This window comes from Leptodactylus fuscus, chromosome 2, assembly GCF_031893055.1.
Source record: "Leptodactylus fuscus isolate aLepFus1 chromosome 2, aLepFus1.hap2, whole genome shotgun sequence".
Lineage (NCBI taxonomy): Eukaryota > Metazoa > Chordata > Amphibia > Anura > Leptodactylidae > Leptodactylus > Leptodactylus fuscus.
In genome coordinates, this window is record NC_134266.1 from 163,002,324 (window position 1) to 163,025,757 (window position 23,434).

Consider the following 23,434-nt stretch of genomic DNA (forward strand, 5'->3'; position numbering starts at 1 on the left):
CAACAGGAGCGGGAAGTGAATATAACTGCTTTATCTTCATTTCCCTCAACATCAGATATTGCATATGGCCTGCTTTAGATGCCATTACTCCGCCCTAAAGAAGATGCATTAATCTGTGTTGTTTTGGTGACATTAATATGCATTCCTTATTTAGAATTCAGCTTTCAGACACATGTCTATACAGTATATGTCAGATGCAGGAGAGCAAACCTTAACCTATTATATGGCTGAACCTACTGTCATATCTCAATGCGTGGTTTTTACAGAACAGCTGATACCCCTATGGCTAACATTATTACAGTGCTTACATTGCACAAAAGAAACATAAAATTTGTTGCAAATTTTGGGATGCACTGTATACGAATTAGCCAGGACATCTTTTCTTTACATGTTGCCCACAGTGTGTGCATTTCTTGCTATATGTTGTCTATGCAGTTTCACACTACAGAAGGTAGTACATTTATAAACTGTAGTTTTATATATACAAGTATTCATGATTATACTGTTTTTATTCCTCTAGATTAGAGTCTGGCTTCAATGGAGAAAATTCTGTAATGCGCCTGCCAATAGCAAAATGAAAGGAACACCCAACTGACTGAGATCATTATTATTACTGGATGAACACATGCCTAGATGGCGAATGTCCTTTTCATAAGTTTTCCTTCTCTTTAAAGATGCTTTTTCTTTGGATCATTGTTTTTATTCCTGCACCAAGATGTTTAGTGAAACTTTAAGAATGTTTCTGAATATCTGATCTAATGTGGAACTGGAAATAACACAGAATACTTAGTTTACTTTTCCAGATTACTTTATTCCTTTGAAAGGTATCGTTTTATTTCTTCAACAGAAAATTGTTTGGCAGTTCAAAAGGAATTCCTATGCCACTTTCCTATTATGCTAAAAAAGTCTGAATATTTCATTTTTCTTCCTATGCAGAGTCACGTCTGTGGTTTTGCAAGTAGTGACATAAATTACAGTCATAGGAAATGCAGGGAATTTGTTTATTACCCTAAAAATAACAAAGTAAACATAGTTCTAAATCCACTTCTGCTCAGGATGCAGGAGGATGTACCGGGCCTAAGGTATACATGCATGACTTCACTATTAAATTAAATATCCCCAAAATATGTTGAAAACAAAAATAAGCAGCGCCTACTGACTCTCCCCCGCCACTCCTATTCCAGCACCTATTGGTTCCCACTGGTGTTTATTTGCTGGTCCCATCCTGACATCCAGAAAAGCCAGGAAATCTAAGTTCAAGCAATCTGTATTTGGGGCAGGTCACCGCTGTGATCAATGACTGGCTATGGGGTATCTCCTGCGTGTCAATACAGGATTGGAAGTAGAGACTAGTGAGGACCTGCTGGGCGTCAGAATTGGAGGGGGGGCTGTTTTTAACACATTCCTTAACTGACTTATTGTTTTATAGAGCTCTCCATACAAGTGGAATCAGCAACTTTGCTGAGAGACGTGCCACAGGTGGCATTACATCCCAGAATTGTGATCACCATATTCTTATATTCTTACTAATTGTATAGAAGTATTATTTAGAAATTGTGTGTTATTAGGTTGCCTTATGTATAGAAGTGTTATTTTGTCACTGTATACTGGTATTATTGTATAGAGATAATGACTTCTATGGCATTGCCATATTATTCTTACAGTATCAGAAAGAGAACGGTAACATGAAACTTTTAACATGAAGCCTGTATCTTCTCATTGTATTCTTCTTCTCAGATGAATTTACAGTCATCAGCACAATACCCGAAAATAAAGGCGAAAATAAACAGAAATGTTGCGTGCAGTGAACAGTAATAATATAAACCTGTGAATCTATGAATATGAATAGATATGCTTTAATATGCTGGAAAAGAAAATAATGTTACATTAATACACATTTGACTGTTACACAAAATACTCACCTCAATAACATAAAATGCAAAAATACATGTGAGAAGCAGCGGCTAAAGGGTGGTATAAACCATGCACACATAACATTATTGTACATAAAGTGATTCTGTAACACAAGTATGAAACTTGTTTGTGATTTCTATATGCATTTCTTAAACATAGAGATTTCAATTGTAAAAAGTTAAACTCAAAATGAACTTTTTACAACTATAGAATATCCATGTCCTTTGGAAAAAGTAACCTCCCAGTTTGTCACTTTTTCAAGCTTTTGTTTTGTACACAACTAAGTTCATGGTACCTGACCCCTGCTATGTCCTTTAAAGGGGTTTCTCAATTAATATAACCATATTTAAATCTGTACAAAAGTAAAAGATAAAAACCTTTGCAAATCTGAGTAATTAAATATTTTGCAGAGTTTTAAAGTTTTACCCTCAACATCTTACCGGTGACAGTCAGCTGTTCCCAATGGTTATGACTATGAATGGCCGATCAGAAACCCAGCAAAGATTTCATTATTGTGACCAGGTTATCTAATCATACATTTAATGTCCCTGCTTGATAACAAGGCCACACTAAGGAAATCATGGCTGGGTTTCTGACAAGTCTGGAAATAGAAATGTCCTGCATTCTTGGTCGTATCCATTGGCAACTGATCAAGACAACGGATATCACCACTAAGATGGTTAGAGAAAATCTGTAAAATTCTGCAAAATTTTTTAATACTTAAATTTGTAAAAAATGTTTAACTTTTAAGTGAATACAACACTGAGTAATGCTGGCATTTTTTGTGCTTATTTTTGCACATAGCGCTGCGTTAACGCGGCGCTATGTGCAAAAATAAGCACAAAAAACGCCAGCGTTACTCAGTGTGAATACAGCCTTACTGTTTATAAATTGAAATGTGGTTATGTTTGTGGGAAAACCCCTTTAAAGTTCAGGAAAAGTTTTGTTTGTGGTTAGGTTTTGCATCATTAATAATATAATAAAAGTTAACAGAAAACTGATGTTGGTTTATTTAGACTCTATGAAGGGAATTTATCAAGGTTTAACTCCAGTTTTCTAGCATAAAAAACATGCAAGTTTTGGTGTGTGCCATTTATGCAATGCTTTGTTCTACAGATCTCTCTCACTACTTTGTACAAGTGATGTAGCGAGAGGGACACCCGGCAGACCAAGAGATTTAATAGAATTTATGCTCAGAATTTGCATAACCATTTTGTGGCACACAGACTGACATTGATGCACCAAATTGTATAAGAGGAATGCACCTCTTAGTAATCCTGGTTTATCTTTCTCCAGCGCACTTCAGATGCATTAAACGCTGGTTAGTATTCCTCCATATAACTGTAAAAACAGACCATAACTTTGCTTCTGAGCTTCCTTATCTCATTACAATCCAAATTTACAATAGCATTAATATCTGAGTTTGAGCTACTGTGAATGTAATATTTGAGAAATTATGGCTGAAAATTCAAATAAAAAGACAACACATAGATAAAAACACAATGTGTAAATTTGGATAAATGCAATATATACAGTATAACATATCTATACTTATACGCTTATATAGATATGGCCCATCCTGTTGCATGTCATGCCCAAAACCACCATATATGGCGGTGGTAAGACCCAAGACTCATATCCTATAAGCTCCAATTTTTTAGTTTCTTATGTAAGGCTCAGTAAGGGAAGACTATCACTACCTATTGTCACGCTGTCAAATTCCCCCGAAGGAAACAACACAAAACCCTGCACAAACAATCATATTTCTGCTGCAACTTAAAGAGCACCTTTCACCTCCTGGGGCACATATGATGACGCTGAGCGGTGAGGAATGCCCCCTCCCCTACTCCTGATAGTACTCGTTCATAGACAAGTACTGGGGGGGGGGGGGGTGTTCCTCACTGCCCATCGTCATTGCTGGGCGGTAAGGAATGCCCCCTCTCATAGTACAGCGCAATAGACGCTACTGTGAGGAAGGAAGTTCCTTCTGACAGTGAAGAGCTACAGTATTGGCACCGATAACTCTTCACCAGGGGCACAGAACAGGAAAGCTGATAGTGCACACTGTTGGCTTTCTAACGGTGCATTACACTACATGTACCCCAGGAGGTGAAAGGTCCTCTTTAAAGCCTAGCAAGCTCAATATTTTGAACTATTATTTCACTCTATACCTTAAGCTATTATGTGGACATTACAGACAATGTTGAGTTGCCACCTTTACAGTTTTAATCTATGCAGTGATATTTTGCATGTACTACATTCATTGTTTAGGCTTCAGTGGCTGTGAAATCTGCATAGTACAGTGTTCAGTTAGGTATACAGTACCAAGTTTCACACATGTCCTGGTTCTCACTGCTCAATTATGTCTTCCAAAGGTGGCAACCCTAAAGCTAAGGTATGAAGCATGTATTAAAGTGGGTCTTTCATCCAAAAAGTGATCTATTCAAAAGTATATGAAAAATGGCATGTCCTATTCTGGTTTGCCTCCTTCATAATACATCAGCCAATCAGTATAGTAAGAACTAGGACATATATTCTGCTGTATTTCCAGTGTGTGAGACATAGCCTCTACTGTGAGTCAAAGGTAAGTGGACAAATCGCCAGTGTAAATGTAAGCAAGGATGAAAGGTCCACTTTAACAGCCCGGGGTGACACAAGAGCTCTCCATCATACCCATATCTTCCTCTTGAGAAGGTAAAGTTGGCTGCTTCATTGGTGACTTTATACATACAATTGCGCAATCAGGCTTGGTAGCTGAAGGAGCACGTGGTATCAGATTATCCCCTTGTTAAAAAAACAGGCACTTGTTAAGACATCAAAAATATATTTCTCTATAGTAAACAAGTATTTATATGTGCCAAACAAATACTAGGAGCTAAAGTGTGCAGTAGAACTGCTAGGGTGCCAAGAAAACCTGACTGTAGGGAGATACTAAATAATACATCAGGTATTTTTAATTCATGAAAAAAACACATTTTTTTTACATTTATTTGTCTTAATTTTCTATGAAAAATAAAATGACAAAAAAATGCTGGCCTTATAAAAGGCAACATCATTCCTTATACAGTGTATTTACTACATCAGGGGAAAAGGTTAGTATTTCCAGGTACACAAATAAAAAAATCTTCACGACAACTGGCGACATTGTCTATACACAGTAGGAGAATCTTTATATTAAACTGGCAGATTATTATTATACTCAGACATCTACAAGTCTATAATCCCTTCTGCTACAGATTTAGAGCCTACTTAGAAAATAGGGGAGTGGGAGTGGATGTTCTAAGATACATTGAATTTCTAACATTTAGAAATAATATAATAGGAGCCTCTCAAAGGTGAGAACAGAATATACATATCATAGCCCAAGTTATATCATAGCAGTATATCTGCAAGCACAATTGTAAACAGAGGCAGAGCTTTCATTGCCAACCTCGGAGAACATTTTAATTGCTTTGTGGGAAGCTGGACCACATCATTTACTGTGGTGAATGGAATAATGGCAGAGTCTTTGGATTCTGCATTGCTTTGCTGTTTCTTACAGGGTGTTGCATTTATTAGTTGTGACCAACAAATTAGAATTGACTGAAGTCCAAGGAATTAAAGGTCTTCCACGGAGTTAGAAAGGATTTCACTTAAGCTAAATCTTTGAGGATAAACTGACAGATGGCTCAAATGAAGTCTTGTTTTGTTTTTCTCAGTATTAATACAACTGCTTCAGAATTAGATTAGTTTTCTAAATAGGATCCACAAGAAAAATGGCTGCTTACATAGTACTGTAAGCGGCCATTTTCTCGTGGCCAACGGGCATGCGCAGTCGGTTTGCCCTAGGCCTGAGGCCTGGAAGTTACAAGCCGCTACTGGAAGAAGACGTGGTGAAGATCTCGCTGCAGAAGAAGATGGAGGCGGCACTGGAGAGTTCTCTCACAGCATTGGGGTCGTCCCCAGTGCTATTTGAGTGCTGCGAAAGAACTCATTTACATACCGAGAAAATATGGGATTTTAGGCAAACGGCGGTGTGTACAAGACAAAGAAAAGTAGGAGGAGAATAGCCTTTCTTAAGGCTATTCCGACATGTTGGTTAGGAAAAAAAGTGATTGAATGATAGGATCCCTTTAATAGAAGTTTCTTGCATAGCGAAGATTTTACTCTAGATGAAAAAAGGTGGTGATAGGCCATCTTACCTTCGGACTGGCTGTGGAGCTTCACAAGCTGTATGCAGTGTGTCCATCCGTCTGCTTTATAGTTTATTTTCACACCTCTCTCATGTGATCCATATTTTATATTATGGACTACTGAGATTTTAGCATGTGGTTTCACACAGATAATATTATTGCATATATAACAGATATCCTGTGGATTATGTAATGATAAACGGTACTGGATAGAATGTTATTACTATACCTTGATTTCCTGGTCTGCCTGTCACATTAGTAGTTTGAGGCTTTCTACGTACAGATGTTGGTCGAACAGGAAGTAGAGGTGGTGAAGATACTGTAGTGATAAATAAAGTAAAATTACATTAACCATTAAAAATAAACTGAAAACATTACAGTATATTTTTATTTTACAACTGTTATGAAAGCATGACTGGTTAACAGTATACCCCATTATATACATATATATATATATATATATATATATATATATATATATATATATATATATATATATTGTCAGGGTCTGGGGTTGCTAGGTGGGGTGGCAGACACACAAGTCCAGGTTCTTTTAGTCCAAAACAAAGGTAGAGTTTATTTTCACTCAAAAAGGTAGTGCAGCAACAAAAGGAAAGAATCCAAAAATAAATCCCTGCCCGGCTAGGCTCTAACTAAACATAGAATAGGTTACCTCACCTAGAATAACAGAAATCCAAAAAAACCTGTGGAATCATTCAGGACACAGCTCCCAAAAATATGACCTCTCTGTCAGCTCTCCAGCCAAACTCTACCAAAATGTTGCTGCTGGAGCTGGCTTCATAAGCCTCCTTGATGAGGAGACTCTCTGCAGCTGAGTCGCTGCCGGAACATCCGCAAAGTATGGACTGGACCAAGGGGGGTGGAATGACAGGTCCCACTACCAATCCTACCTGTCATTCCTAAAAATCTAGCCCAATACTTAGCATTTACCAAAATACTCAGCAGACGAAAGTTGTCTGCTGAGAACAAACATTCCTTCTGGAGTTTTCTCATCTCACCCACCTAAGTAGTCTGGGTGAGATGTACACCCCCTCCATTACCTGAACAGTCAACGGCTTACAACACACATATTTATGTACAGTATATCTATGTATGTATATACATATCTGTCTACCTATCTTTCTATATACACATTACATTTTGAGTAAACTGACTGGTATCTCGATGCTTTCCAAAGACTTCCATTTCATATTTCAATATAAGCATCTGTGCTATAGAACACTGTTCATAACAGCAGCATCAAGGGAATGTACTAACAATTTACTGCAGTTCTAGTATCTGACATCTAAAAAAGACACCCTTTTATTTTATGAAAATCTGCGCACAGTAAAAAGGGTAGCCCATACCTGAAACTCCAGGTCTTCCTGTGACATTGCTAGCTTGATTTCTTCTACGTATGGAGGTTGGTTTTACAGGAGGAAGAGGTGGTGATGATACTTATGGAAGAACCAAAAATAAAAAAAAATATTTAAATGTGATCAAATGACATTACCAATTATTTATCTCACTATATTTATAATATAATCTATTTTCACCTGAAATCTAGGGGTTATGAACAGCCATTCAGGGTAAATACATACCATGACATAGCTTCTCCTCAGCTGTATCTTGATGGCTTCAGTAAAAAGCCTTGGAAGAGCTATGCTCAAATGATTTGTAAAAACACGCAAGAATTATAATATTTACCCGAAAATGTTCTTTTTCCGGTGTTGTTTGATTCCATTGAAGTATTTCTGCTAACACCAAGAATCTTTGTACTATCGAATACTTTTCCACCTAAATGTAAATCATAAATTTGCCTTGAATGTACACAGTTAGTCTCCAAATGTAAGAATACATAAATATAAATGACAAACATGGCTTGCAGATACAATTTGGCAGGCTACAAGTAACCATCAAATCACAACATTACCGTGACTTGGAAACACGCTCCAATTGTTGCGTTAGACAGGGAAATGCTAAAATAATGTCACAAAACCTAGTGCTGCCATGGAGTTATAGTGTAATGCATCACACCATTCCTCTGCTCAGATTACATACATGTCTGTAGAAATCTCAGATACTTGTCAATGCCTTTGGAAGGCTGAAATATATATACAGTTGTATGCAGTTTGTTTGGGGGGGTGACAATTGTTGTTAAGTTAGTTTACACTTGGGTTGCAGATGAAAAAAAACAACCCCAAAACCAGTACATTAGGTATATAATCACTACATATCTGTTGTAACTTTCGTCTATCATATAGACTAGTCCAAGACTAGTGTCTTCCTATCCTTTGCAACATCATTCTGTGGAGCTGCCATCCATCGAAACACAAATATACTTGTTTGGTTCAGAAAGACTTGGGTGTCAATAGATAGTGGTAGCATATTGGTATACAGAATAGAGTGTGGCCACTGGACAGTAGTCTTATTCTCTGCATCCTTCAGTATTGGCTACTACCCTGTTTCCCCGAAAATAAGACAGTTTCTTATAACTAATTATCTAACGAAACATATGACCTTTCTTATTTTCGGGGGATGTCTTATGCAGCGGCTGGAGCGGGGAACAATCGGCAGTCATGCTGATGCTTCCTTAGCAGAGCGCCGGTTGTATGTGATCCAGAAGGTGAAGGGGGGGGGGGGGTGTCTTATTTTCGTGGAAACAGGGTATGTAGTTCTGTCCCATGAGGACACAGTTATGCAGAACATAGCTACATAGAATCTTTTTTTTTTTTTATTTTTTTATGTAGATTGTGAGCCCCACATAGAGCTCACAATGTACATTTTTCCCTATCATTATGTCTTTTTTGGAATATGGGATGGAAATCCATGCAAACACGGGGAGAACATACAAACTCCTTGCAGATGGAGTTATGCCCTTGGCGGGATTTGAACACCAGGACTCCAGCGCTGCAAGGCTGCAGTGCTAACCACTGAGCCACCGTGTGGCCCCTAGCTACATAGAATCTTGAGCTATAAAGGAAGCCTAAAGATGTCTCATACATGACCTGTCATGAAATATAAGAATCTGAAAACAGAAATGTGATTCTGTCACATAATAAGGCAGACATTCTTGATTTGCATGATGTTAGACAGAAAGAATCTTATGGACAATTTCATGAACCCGAACCTGTGAGGTGACATCTGCTATGTTTAAGAGCAGAGATGGAGAGAAGTTAATCTATGGGTTATTCTGCTGAGTAAAAAGCAGAGTAAAACCTGACAGGACTCCAAGGACTTACCTCATCTACACACTGTTATTGACAGCTCTCCCTGATCTAAATCATATAAATATAAATATATATATATATCTCACAGAGCTTGACTTCTCTTGCTCTGCTATATGTTGCTCTCAAATAGGGCTGAAGAAATCACTTAGTAAGTTTGTTGTAGAGACAAAAGAGTGCTTGAAAATGCTAGATCAGAAGAAGTCATATGAATATTAACAAAATAATTCTTACATTTCATCTACCCAGTATTACTAAGTGTCATCTTATTATTAGGCATTTCATTCTTACAAAATTAAAATAGTCATGTCAGTTTGAGACTATTCTGGACCAGGATCATTTGAAAGCCATTGGGTCCATTAAGAACCACTGCTGTGCTTGATAAAATGAAATAAAACACAACTATCAAATCTCTCTCACAGACTGGACTTCCACTATTTCTTGCAATCAGTAAAGAAACATGTACAGTAGTAATTTACTTTTTTTTTTTTTATCAGTCACTGTCTAGCCATGGCTGCTTACATCACATGGCAATGTATATCTGTGCATGCAGACAGAAATGTGTAAAAAAATGTTTGTCTCTGTTTCAGGAGTGCAAATACTGCGCTACATGCAGTGCTACAATTGCACATCAGTTTACTTGAAATGAACAGAGTGACAATAGTTTACCTTACACTGTCCAGTAATACTATTCCAGATGCAAACCCTTACCATTGCTACATTTCTAGGAAATAGCACTGAGTCCTGTGGTGTAAATATAATGGTTGAAGAAAACCATTGTGTATTGAGGAATCTCATGTAATATTGAAGCTGAAGATTTATTGTTCCAACATACTGCATTTTATAACTTGATGCTAAAAATTCTTTTGGTGGAATTTATGAAGCGTCCCTGGGTCTCAGACATTTCAGCTCCAATTATACTAACTGATTTTTTTTCTTTTTTTTTTTTTTTTTTACAGAGGATGCTGTACATGTAAGAAAAGCGGTTTACCATATGAAAAGACTTAACAGTTCTGTTTGGGTGTTGTGTACAGAGCACATAGTTTCTGCATCTCTGCAAATTTTCATGTCTTGCAAGTGCTGGCAGTTTCCCATAAATTTTCCTCTAATGTGCTTCATTCTATCCATTACATAGTATATATTATGTGTGTATATATAACGTATAATGTATTTTATATATATGTTTGTTAATGTTATATATAGGGAGTAGCTAGCTACAAATATGAAAGAATCTGCCCATAACAAACACTGAATGCTAACAGAACAGGCCAATTGGCATCCATTTACTTCCACTTAAATGGAACAATCATTGTATATTTGTAGAAACAATTGCTTGTCCCCATATAGGTTGCATTATTGTTGCCAGCATATTCCCTATTTACATACATATAGGTCATAGATAAGAGATTACTGTCAATGCCTGAAACCCCAGCTGATCAGCTGTTTATAGGGACCGCAACACTTGTGCAAGCACTCTGACCTCTTTACTATTTATATTTCACACCTAAATTGAAAAGCTAATGGATGTGGTCCCGGGTGTTGGACCCCGATTGGTCTCTTATCAATGATCTATCCTGAGGATAGGCCATTAACAGCAAAGAACTGGAATAACCCTTTAATGATGAACCATTAATTTTAGATTGAGGAGGATTCAACTATCGGGACTCCCCCAGATCATCTGTTTGCCAGAATACAGAATCTCCCAGCATTGGTTACATGCTAGACTCTGCTTACCCACCATTTCCTTGATAACGGTGGTTAAGGGGACTATATTCCTTTTAAGTGTAAGAGACACTGCAATAACATCCAAAACTGCTGTTATCAGGAATATGCCACTAATATGAGGTAGGGGTCACATTCAAAATCTGCACATAGGACTGACTTTAGTTTTGCTAATGCTTATAGAGCACATGTAAAGGGATGATCCAAAAGGGACAGACCAATTCAGTGGTGTAACTAAAGTCTTGTGAGCCCCTGTGCAATCTTTTGTCCGGGGCCCCCTACCTCATCCCTACAGCGAATTCTTGATAGTGATGGTTAAAGGTGCTAAGGAGTTTAATCAACCTTAGTATGGTAATCTGTGGGTCTCCTTGGTTTATGGGCCAGATGGAAGTTGCAATCTCAATACTGATGCCAGTGCTTCTGGGCCCCAAAAAGCTTCTGGGCCCCGATGGGACTGCACCCTCTGCACCCCCTCAAGTTATGCCCCTGGTTCAACTAAATCAACACATTGAAGACAAACTTCATGAAAAGTGGTGCAGACATCTTTCTTTTTTTATATCTCAGTTACACATGATGAGAAGTAACGTTCTATTGTATAATGCAGTGATTTGGTCCTTTTTTATTAACATGCACAATCTGACACATTTTGGCATATACATATACTTTATATCTAACTAAATTATGTCATTTGATCTAATCCTATTATAGCGGGTCCTATCATCAGAGTGAAGTGGGATTAGAAATAAAGCACTGTTGACATGAACCAGCTGTAATCCGTGTTGCACAGAACATAAAATGAGTGGCCTTTATGTAGTTTCTTAAGATCTCTATGTCAGCAAAGATTATTTATATTGTAATGTTATAAAGTATTTATCATAGATTTGAAAATGATTTTTGTAGATTCTTGGCAGGATTGTGATATATACATTATCCAAGCTAATATAAATGATTTTCCAAGAATATCAGACAGCACAACTCATTATTTTAAATAAGAATAATTGCTGATAAAGTTATGATAATCCCACGTCAGTTATGTGAAATGGTGATGTGCTGACAAAAGAAAGCTCTGTTTCTAATCAAGCAAACTCTTAGATTTCCATTCCCAATATAATACACAGCATACTGCATACACATTAATAAGTAATATACTGATGGAAAATATATACATGTGTACTCTTTGTAGGGGTGATAATGAAATGTAGCACATGTCAAGTTGTCATTTGGTGCAAGCTGTAATATTGTAATGTTGGGTGGGTGGAAGTGGGAATAGGGAGTAGAATGTGTTAAGCAGGCGACCCATGTCTAACTCTCAGTACTAACAAGAAGCAAAATTATTAATGTGATCCTTATTAATAGGAAACAGAAATGTTTCATTTCAAATAGGCAATTCCCTTTATATTTTATTAGCGTCTTAGTAATTGTTACAGTTAGGTTGCCTTTATTACAACTATTTCACTCATAGACTAAGACCGTAATAGCGAACCTACAGCATGAGTGCCAGAGGTGGCACTCAGAGCCCTCTCTGTGGGCACCCATTTGTGGAACAGATTATATTGTGTGGGGACCACTATGCAGCAGATTGTAATGTGTGGGGATCACTGTGGAGCAAATTGTACTGTGTTGGGGCCACTGTGGGAAAGATTGTACTGTGTGGGGGCCCCACACTATTTATATCACACAGTATCTGTTTTATAGTAGACATGTGATACTAGTACTGGTTGTAATAACATGGCACGGTCACTATAAAACAAATCCTGTGCAATATAAATAGTAAACACTAATTGTTCGAAATTCTGCCAAATGCAAGCTATTACCTTTCAGTACAAACTTGTTTGTATCATTGAAAGCTCTGTAAAGACCCATTCACACAACCGTATTTTGTGGGTCTGTAATTGTCCACAATTGTGCATCTGCAGACTATTAAGGTTAAATTGTCGTGTTGGCACTTTGTGATAATTTAGTGGGTTTTGGGTTGCAGTTTTGGCACTTGGACTAAGATAATGGTTACTATTGAAGAAAGTGAACCTATATTCTAAACATGGTAAGGCAGTAGTGGGACCTTGTACTTCTCTTGCTACTTGATCACAATGTTCTTTCCATCAGCTGCCATTTTCCAGTGGTTGCTTCTAAGCTCATATTGGCATAGGTATACTAGAGGAAACATGAATCAGGAAAACTACAGAATGACTTTGTTAAGGCATGACCCATACTATATGGAAAAAGATGCATTTTACATTATGACTGTAATTTGTAACTAGATGCGTTTTCCAGCAATTACTGGAACAAATATTCAGATGTGTCTGGCTACAAAATCTGAATGTTACTTTGACTACAAAATGTTTTTCATATTATTTAATTGTGGTATAATTTTTTTATATTTTTTTTTTTGTACAAATTTTATTTATTTTTTAATCATTTTAAAGTCCCATTAGGGAACTTTTAAATATAGCATTTTTTTTCAAATATAATGTTTGACAAAACAATACTGTACAATTGCTGTCTGTTCATGTAAAATGCACAACTATCTGTTGGGACATTTGTAAAAAAAGCCTTAATAGTCAGTTAATGGTCAGCTCTAGATCATTCAGATCATTCAGGGCCCACTGCAAAGTGAGAACCCAGAGGCAAAAAATAACTTCCCATGTTATAATCCATCCTAATAATGAATTGTATCAGAATCCACCAATACAGTTAACAGGACACAGGAGTCTATGGCACCTACCTGACTTGCTATTCTCCCCCATAAGCTACATGTCGCTTTATCAATGTTTAATACTGGCCCATTTTTAATTTCACAGGCAATACAATAGTATTTTTTTCATCTTTTCTTCACTACTTAAATGTTTTTTTAAATAAAAATGCCAATTTTTTTTAGACTAATTAGGTTTACATCATCGGTCATATTTAGTTTAGATCAGTAGAGTATGTAAGGTTAAAAAATGGTCAATCAGTTGTTAAATCTTATGTCCTAAGACGGCTGGACTTTAACTATATTTATATCTATTTTTAGCTGTGCAAGCTATGTTTTACAGCCCTCCATTTATCTTCTGATCTATTGCAATATGTAATCACAGAACACTGTGATCAGAATTTGGCTTGTGTAAAAACAAAAGTCACAATGGCAGCGTCAAAAGATCTTCTTTACACTAAAATCTTATTTTATTTACCTTAAATCAAATACAACCCACAAAAAAATAAACCATATATACACAAACTATGAGCCATTTAAGATCTGAACATGGTACAAAATGCTTGTATAATGTAGAGATATAATGGGATACATTTTCCCACTTACAGAAAAATTGTCTGTACTCCACTTTGTTAAAATGTTAATCATGACATTTTATGTTGCGCCCCACAAGTTTGTGCAACTTAAAGGGATCCTGTTACCAGAACCCAATATATCAACCTAGACCTGTAGATAGGTAAAGGTCACCTGTTTTCCCCTTATAAATCAGTACCTCTGTTGCTGAGATATTGGCTTTTTTGTCAATATAAATTTGAGTTCTTTTTATCGGCGAGGGTGTTGTCATTGCTCCAATAAAATAAACAGCAACATGCTCGTTGCTCCAAAGAACTCATTTGCATAATGATAAAAACATCAATATCTTATCAAAAGAGACACTGATTCACAGGTGGAGAATACTGTTTGATTCAAGTGACCTATTTATCTTTGGGTTTGGGTTCATACAGTAAGTTCTCGTGGCAGAATCCCTTTATTGTGTTGTAAAGGACTGGTGGGCTTCCATATGTAGTGATACTGCTAGACTTTGTCACTCTTGATGGCTGCCAGTAAACACTTTACTTGCTGCCAGATTACATGATGAAGGGCTGTTGAGCACCAGTGATAGTCTATGAAGATCCAGAATATGTGATGGTGAGCCCTGTGGAAATGAAAATTGCATCATACTGATGTTAAGGAGGGGCAACAATAGTAATGAGAACAGAATGGGTGTAAGTTAATAAAGCAGACATGAGCCCATCTACCATGCAGTTCACTAGTAGGGTGCGGACAAATGCAGAACGACAGTGAGTTGTACAGTGAGATACAATGGAGCAGAAATTAGACTTTTGGTGGTCCAGAGTGAGAGACCGGGAATCAAAGTGTTAATTGGTGTTGTAGAAGAAGGCTTAGATGTTTTTTTTTTCTAGGAAATAAGTCAGTAACTTGTAAGAGTGAACCTGTTAGGGGCCATTGACTTGGCAGAAAATGAAGAGGTATACCTCTTCGATTTCTGTCTGCCATTATCTGGCTGCTGGTTCCCACGAAGGAACGCCGTTGCGGAGTGGTATTCTGTTGCAGCTTTATACCACTAATGGAGCCCAGATGAATAGGACTAATCAATGTGAAGTCTTGACCTGAGGACTCCGCAGCAAGAATGTACAGGATGCTTATTTTTTTAGTGTTCTGCTGCAATCTCTGCCTCCAAGACTATGGGCAGAATTTGCTGCTGATTTGGGGGCATAAACCACCCCAAATAAGTGTCAGATTCCTACGTGCGAATAGACTCTAAAAGTGTGGAAGCCATTGCAAGCCCAATTTTGGTGTTGGAAGCTGTAATAGGTAACATGTTTACAAAATCTTAGTGTCTCATTGATGTGTGATATGACAGGGTTAATATCTTTCTGATTAGTCTATATGTAATTCTTGTTGCACAGCTATAAGCTGTAGTTTTCATCCTATTCTGTAATATTATTCTGTATTTCTCTACTGGTCAAAAGATTTCTTCAAATTCCTGTACCATAAATGGTCATGTTATAAGCTGACCACTCAACCCCTCACCCACCCCAAAGGTACTATAAAACCTATATGCCTATTGTCTTAGTTAATCTTGGCTGGAATCATGAGAAAGAAAGATGTCCAGTACGATGGGTAAATATTAGTGTATGATATATTATGGGCTCACCATCCTTTGAACTATTACATCAATTGTAACCACAGCTAAATATTATCTCTTTCCATTTATTAATTACTTATTAGAGAGATTGACTGCACTAAAACCCTTATCCAAGTCCAGGAGAGTGCATAGACTGGTTTGGTCAAGTGGGACAGTGACAAATCCAATGAGTTCTTGGAAGAAAATCCAGGTGATAGAGAATATTCATTCCTCTGCATAATGTGAAAGTTTCAAGTGTTGCACTATTACCTGTAAGTTAAATTGACCTGTATTTTACAAGTTAATTTCAGCAATTCTTAAGGACAACCCCTTACTTATCAGAACTTGGACTATAATGGCGTTGGTCACTCTTTGACCTAACATTGACCTGCTGTTGACCCAAGTATTCTGTGACCTTCACGCTCCACATTCACAGCCATAGGTAGTCAGGCATCTGTGAAGGCATTCCAGCTATAAAGGACCTACGGGGGCACTGTATAGCAGAATCCATTATAAGTGGTTAGCACAAGCTTATGTGTGGTGTATAGGTGCAAGGGTTTGTGACAGAGAGTAGCCTCACAGAAACAAATGGAAAAACTCTAGGATGGGCCAAACCTGCCAAATTGGGTGCAACCAGACTCTGTTGGACTCAATAATAATAAAAAGAAAGGACAACTTAAATTGGTCATGTACTGTGAAGAAAAATAAACGCACACAATCAGCAAGTATCAGAACACCATGGAGAGAAAGGACCAAAAAAAAAAGATTTTCACATTTGTTACAGACAAACTGGAAAACAAGAATGAATCAATAGTGTTATAAACTATATAGGTTTACTGCTCTAAACAGTAATATGGGATTCACAGTGAACGAGATTATGATAAATACAATTATTATCACAATAATATGCAAAGCCTTCTCCAGCTAGAAAAAAGATCATTATTAGTATTTATAATGTAAGTGTGAAATGACATAACATCTGCCAATATGATTGTGTACGTGCGTACTGTATGTGTTACGAACAAATACATTAGTCATGCAAGGAAAGTAATTAAATTCTTACTAAAATTTGACCCTAGGCTTAGGTGGTGTAAAATTAGAGTACGTCAGATTACTAGAAAATGTCAAATAGACAAATAATTTAGAAATGGCTAAATGATGTTACCATAGGAATGATTAGAAGTTTTAATGGATTACATCATAAAAGACATTAAACTTCAAGGTTTGAAATGAACATAGTTACATAGAAAGATGGTTTGAAAAAACAAAGAAGCAGAGAAAGATAGTTTGAAAAATCTATTAAAAAATGTATTTAGTTTAGTTGATCTGGAGGCAAGAAAAATAACCCTGAGCCAGGGATTAGCTAATTGTTCAGAAGCACTGGTGCAAAAACTTTCCCAGCCAACCTATCCTCAACACACACCTACAGTTCTTAACTGAAGGCTGTAACCCGTCCCAAAACTTTCTGCTGTATCGTTCTATTTCTTAACCACTTCTGGACCGCTCATAGGGTATATATGTCTGAATAGTGGCTTCCTTGTTCTGTAAGGATGTTTCGGTACTTCCAAGCAGTTTTCAGCAGCTGCGCAACATTGTGCATCTGCTGAAACAAGGAACCGGCTGTAACTTCAGAACAGACTTTATTACCCATGCCGTTGCTTACGCCTTTGTTGCATTGCATTTATGTCAGCTCATTCTCCTATCTCCTGGTCTCTGTGCTCTATGCTTTGGGTCAAGTGACTACTAGTAGCCCTGTTGCTGTGGAGATGTGGGGGCGGGTCCCTCCTTGCTTTGAGGACAGTTATAAGTGTGAACAAGCTAACCCATACAGCTGAACTATTGCCTATGAGGCAAATGTCAATTCATTCTTTGCTCCAAATATGGCAAACAGAATAAATACAGTAATTGGATCACCAGCCATCTACAGCAATATAGTAACCATAACTTGTGATAGTTTGATTTTCAGAGAAGACTTCCAGACCACTTTAAACTCTTTCAAAGAATGAACCATACTAACTGGCAGAGATTTTCCTAGCTTCACTGCTCTTACAGTAAAAAAACCTCCTTCTATGATGATGGACATGTTACCTGGTATTGTGCCAGGTATCCAGTTGAACTCCCCAGTAGGTCTTGATCTTATTGGTCCCTGAGTTGTCCCATTATGTGCTAGAGAAGAAACAGTAAAAAAGAGCTACTTGAGTTTCAGATTTTTTTCTACAGATACTGACTCCTTATAGGACCAAAGTGCTTTTGTATTTGCGATTTTGGTATTCTATAGCTATACTTTTCTTTGTTTATGTTGTTTACTGTATTACTTTAGGCTTTGTTTTTATGTGATGAGTTACAGAGGACCTTTAATGTCCTCGGGCACATACAGTTTTATATACTGCTAGAAAGTCGACAGCGCACTGAATTCAGTGCAGTCGGCTTTCCCATTATGTGCCCTGGGTGAAGAGATATCGGTGCATTTACTGATAGCTCTTCACTGTCAGAAGGGCATTCCTAGCAGTCAGGGAACGCCCCTCCTGACAGTACTGTGTGTAGCGCTATACTGTGAGGGGGCATTCCTTACTGCCCAGCCATGAGCGATAAGGGACGTTCCCTGCAGTATAAGTCTATGGGCAAATACTGTCAGGAGGAGGGGGACATCCTCACAGCACAGCGCCATTGCTGGGTGGTGAGGAACACCCCCTCACAGTATAGCGCTAGACACAGTACTGTTAGGATGGGTGCTCCCAGCTAGACTGTCAGGAATGCCCTTCTGACAGTGAAGCGCTCTCAGTAAATACACAGATAGCTCTTCACCTAGTGCACATAACAGGAAAGCCAACAGTGCATTCAGCGTACTGTCGGCTTTCTAGTGGTATATAAAACTGCATGTGCCCGTTTTCAAGTTATGCCGTTTTTTGTCTTTATGCAGATTATGCTTAGAGAGCACGGGGGAGTTCTCCTTGTGCTTGGAGCACAGGCTTGTCATTGCCCACAGCACCACCTCTGTGTCTTCTTCATGACACCCTCTGCTTCAGTTCCATGTCTCTTCACAGGGTTAGGGAATTGAGCTGACTGTGCATGCACCGGACTTCAATCCTGAAGATAAGATCGTCGGCTACTGACACAGTGAAGAGGTAGGGAACTGAAGCAGGGAGCATCATGAAGAACACCCCTGAACTCTCTGAGCATAATTTGCATACATAATTTGTAAAATAAAGGCTATTCCTACGTGGTATTAGTTGAAAATGGATTTATTCAATCATAGACTCCCTTTAATAGCTAGAGTAAAATGTTAGGATTTTTTTTTTTTTTTTAATATAGATGTTGATATAGAAAATAAAAATATATATTTAATATTATTATTTATTAAAAATGTTAAAGAGTTTCAGCACAATCTGCACTGTATATCTACAGTAATACAGAAAACACATTAAACACATTAAATAGATGATCTAAAGCTAGTCAATGCAACGCATTTTTCACCACTAGGTGGTCTGATGTGTAGTGAAGAATGGGAGTATCAAGAAGATATTACTTGTAATGTCTGTATCCATTCAGACACCATGGCCCTACTGCAACTACTAGCTCTGCATCATCTATAGTTACCCCCCCTATTATCTTAGGAGGGCATGGGCAAACTGCCACCCACAGCTTTTAGGGTGAATTCACACTGAGTAAACGCTAGCTTATTCTGAACGTAAAACACGTTCAGAATAAGCGGCGTCTAAAGCAGCTCCATTCATTTCTATGGGAGCGGGGATACGAGCGCTCCCCATAGAAATGAATGGGCTGCTTCTTTCACTCCGTGCAGTCCCATTGAGGTGAATGGGGAGTGCCGGCGTGTACGCTCCGGCATGAGCAGAGCTTGCCGTATACGCCGACACTCCCCATTCACTTCAATGGGACTGCACGGAGTGAAAGAAGCAGCCCATTCATTTCTATGGGGAGCGCTCGTATCCCCGCTCCCATAGAAATGAATGGAGCTGCTTTAGACGCCGCTTATTCTGAACGTGTTTTACGTTCAGAATAAGCTAGCGTTTACTCAGTGTGAATGCACCCTTAGATGAGAAGAATGGTCATAGAAGAAGTACATGGTTAGTCATAAGGCAACAAGCCTAAACATTCCTGAACTGTCATAAGTGTTTACAATGAAATAGTTCTGATATACAAGGGTATTTGCAAGTCATCAAATGATCTAATTTGTTTTCGCTTTCAATTCATGGTTTTGACTTGGAATTCATCATGTTTTGGATGTTCTAAATCACAGACGATTACAGATAGTTAGTGGTGAAACAAAAATGTGTCAAAAAATGTGCCACATTTTTTATTTAAAAGTGACCTATTTTCTAATTTAAGAAATCCATGCATTTGCCTGAAATAATTTTGTCAATTTTAAAGAAATGGGTACTCCTATTTTATTTTCAGAATATGTAGCAAACAGCACATCAAGTGACTTAATGTATATTCAGACTACGAATATTCTAGACCAGTGGTGAGCAACCTTCGGCTCTCCAGCTGCTGTGAAACTAAAACTCCCAACATGCTCTATTCACTTCCATGGGAGTTCCAAGAACAGCGGAGCAAGTACCCATGCTGGGAGTTGTAGTTTTACAACAGCTGGAGTGCCAAAGGTTGCACACTCCTGTTCTAGTCCATTGCTGTTATCTGTCATAGGATGACAACATCGGACATTAAAGGTAGTAGCATAATGGACACAGACGGAGTCCCCTCTGTTTACGTCCATTCCCATTGACTATAATTGAAAAAACATACTGGACACTTTCTTCCATCATGTTTGTTTATTTTCGTTAGAGAAGAAAAAGTCCTGTACGTATGACTTTTTCTTCCATTAGAAAGTAAAAACCATAACAGAAGAAAGCTTTTTTTTTTTTTTTTTTTTTTTACTTATTATTTTACTTTTGGGGGCAGGGGGTTATTGCAATTATTAAGCTGCCTGCTGAAATGTTTTAACTACGGCAGTAAAGAACAGACGTTCAGACTGGAAAAAAATTGCACTGGAAAACTTAGCAACTATAACTTTACACCTAGAGGTTCCAAGGGGAGAACTTGAGTCTAAGGCTGCTTTCACACTGAGTAACCCTGGCGTTTTTTGTGCTTATTTTTGCACATAGCGCGGCGTTAACGTGGCATTAACGCGGCGCTATGTGCAAAAATAAGCACAAAAAACGCCAGCGTTACTCAGTGTGAATGCAGCCTAAGAGCGACTACTAAAATTAAGCCCTTTAAACAAATACAAAGGATTCCAATATGAATGAACACAATCTGTTACATAAAGAATAAGATATGTTATGCTTCCATGAAAAGAAACATGTTAGAATTACCAGGAGGTCTAGTCCGTGGTCTGAGGGATGTTTTTGGCCTGGTAGAGCTATGCTGCAGTCGGTATGGCGCTGAAAATAGAAACACAATGGGTAAGTAAAGTACAATAGACTTTAGTCAGTGATGTTGTGATGAGTCCTTTACATGGCCATGCAGCTCAGTGCAGCAAGATTGTGCTGATGATGGAATGTTGCTTCTGAAATGTAAATGGAAGTTTAATGGTAAAAGAAAAAAGATGATGTTTTTTTTTCCAGGATGGTTGTAGAATATGGTGGCATGCTGCGCACTCAGCATAGAAGCAGGATGATGATGGCACAAAGATTTTGATGAAAAAAAGAATACATATTTAACAGAAGTATGGATGGAAAACAGCTTGCACGTTTCATGAATGACAACACAGCATGTCAACTATGAATAATGGAGGCAATGGACCATATTACAGGAAAAAGAAGCCATTCACAAGAAGATGTGTCTGCTTGTTACCCAACGTAGTTGGATGAATCACATGTGGATGTTTAGGTTTAGTAGTATTCTTGGGAGCTCCTGTGGTAACTGTTAAGAAATAATTTCAGTTTCTAAACATATATCCATGCAATTCCAAAGTATACCTGTAAAACAAGTAAAGCCTCTGAACAAATACACACTGCTTTTGCGGTATGTTCACGAAAGGCAGATTTCTTAGATAAATTTTTCCAACTGAAAATCAGTTTCATATATCTCACTGCAATTTTATACTTAGTTTCAGAACTTTCTGCAACAAATCTGCATGGTTCCACTAGACCCAATTTGTTGCTCCTGTAAAGTTAAGAGAGCAGCCAAGGCTGTTACCTTATAACATTAGCAGTGAAGGCACCGCACACGCGCAAAATAATACAGAAACTTGTTCACTTAATGGCGCGTCTTAGTAACTCTCCAGTTCATGAATCTTCATAAAAATGTCTTACTTTATCATATTTTCATAAATAACTGCAACGTTAAAATAGCAGATTGTGGGCCTATAAACGTGACAGTAATACTGAGAAGAAAGCAAATAAAACACATGTAAATGTATTACCAGGTTTTGCATGAGTCCGAGGAGTTGGTTTGGGTTTTTTGATTATTGGTGTTGAAACCTTTTGCGTTGGAACTGTAAAAAAATTCGATGATACGTCTTTTTTAATACCGAAAACAAGGTTTGTCAACTGGAGTTGGAAATCAGCAAATAAATGGCAAAAATCATATTATGATTTTGTCATATTAGCCATGATTGCAGGGGATAGACACAGAGATTGAATTTATTACTAATAAGTTATGAAAACTATGTTCAGGGTTATGTAAATTTTGCCCTTAAAGAGGGTCTCTTACCAGAAGCCAGCATATAAATCCAGCCTCACAGATAGATAGGTTAGGGTCATATGTATCAGTGTTTTCCTTTGGTTATTTGGTGACTTTAAGAGATCACTCTTTTTGTCAATGTGAAAATAAGAGCTTGAGAGGAAGTGTCAACCCCCTTGTTGCTATAAAGAGCTTATTTGCATATTGACAAAACTGTGATATCTTAGAAATAGAGGCACTGATTCAACAAGGGAAAACACTCCTTGATTCAGGGGACCCTAACCTACAGTATATGTAGGAAAGTCACTTCCTTAGTCTGAGATATTACAATTTTGATTATTAAGAAGAAAGAAGAATTATTATTATTGCTCCCATGGCGAATAATGCCCTCAAAGAACAATATTAGCATTCAGTAACTTCTTTCTTTAGATTGGAACCATATGGTTCAAAGGACTTGCATCTTATAGGTTTCATGCCAATACCTGCAGATTTGCCAGTATATGCTGGTTATGATAACCTTTATGTATAAGAACATTTTTTTGTGATCTCTGCCAAACCTGGAGCTATATTTGTAAGTAGCAACAAACTTTGTGGCTTTATTCCTCATGCATATTTGGTATTAGACTACTAAGGTTTCTTATTGCACACAGATTATTATGGTAAAACACTGTCCACGTGCAGCAATACTGTAAACCAATGGCATAGCATATATATTACTTTGCTATCTGTGTAAAGAATATGCAAATAAGAACTAAGTGGTAAAAAAAAAAGGACCTCGCTATTAGCACCACCTTTTGTAAGGTAGTTATCTGTAGATTAATGCAGGGTTTTCAAAGAATCCTAAAGGCATAATCTGAGAATAACAGTCAAGCCAGAA

At 37.7% G+C, this 23,434-nt stretch overlaps 1 protein-coding gene across 18 annotated transcripts in view; it reads right to left on the bottom strand.

The window, feature by feature from the left end:
* The window catches only part of ABI3BP (ABI family member 3 binding protein), a 277,686-nt gene that overhangs the window by 52,006 nt on the left and 202,246 nt on the right, over positions 1–23,434 (bottom strand). For 16 of the 18 annotated variants that reach the window (XM_075265013.1, XM_075265012.1, XM_075265014.1 and 13 more), the window contains 8 exons: positions 22,298–22,369; positions 21,727–21,795; positions 21,246–21,314; positions 18,001–18,078; positions 7,794–7,883; positions 7,454–7,543; positions 6,316–6,405; positions 4,588–4,698 (listed from right to left, as the gene is read on the bottom strand). In XM_075265013.1, the coding sequence (XP_075121114.1) occupies positions 4,588–4,698; positions 6,316–6,405; positions 7,454–7,543; positions 7,794–7,883; positions 18,001–18,078; positions 21,246–21,314; positions 21,727–21,795; positions 22,298–22,369 (669 nt within the window). The remainder of the gene's footprint in view (positions 1–4,587; positions 4,699–6,315; positions 6,406–7,453; positions 7,544–7,793; positions 7,884–18,000; positions 18,079–21,245; positions 21,315–21,726; positions 21,796–22,297; positions 22,370–23,434) is intronic. The other 2 variants (XM_075265017.1, XM_075265026.1) reach the window with 2 other exon arrangements.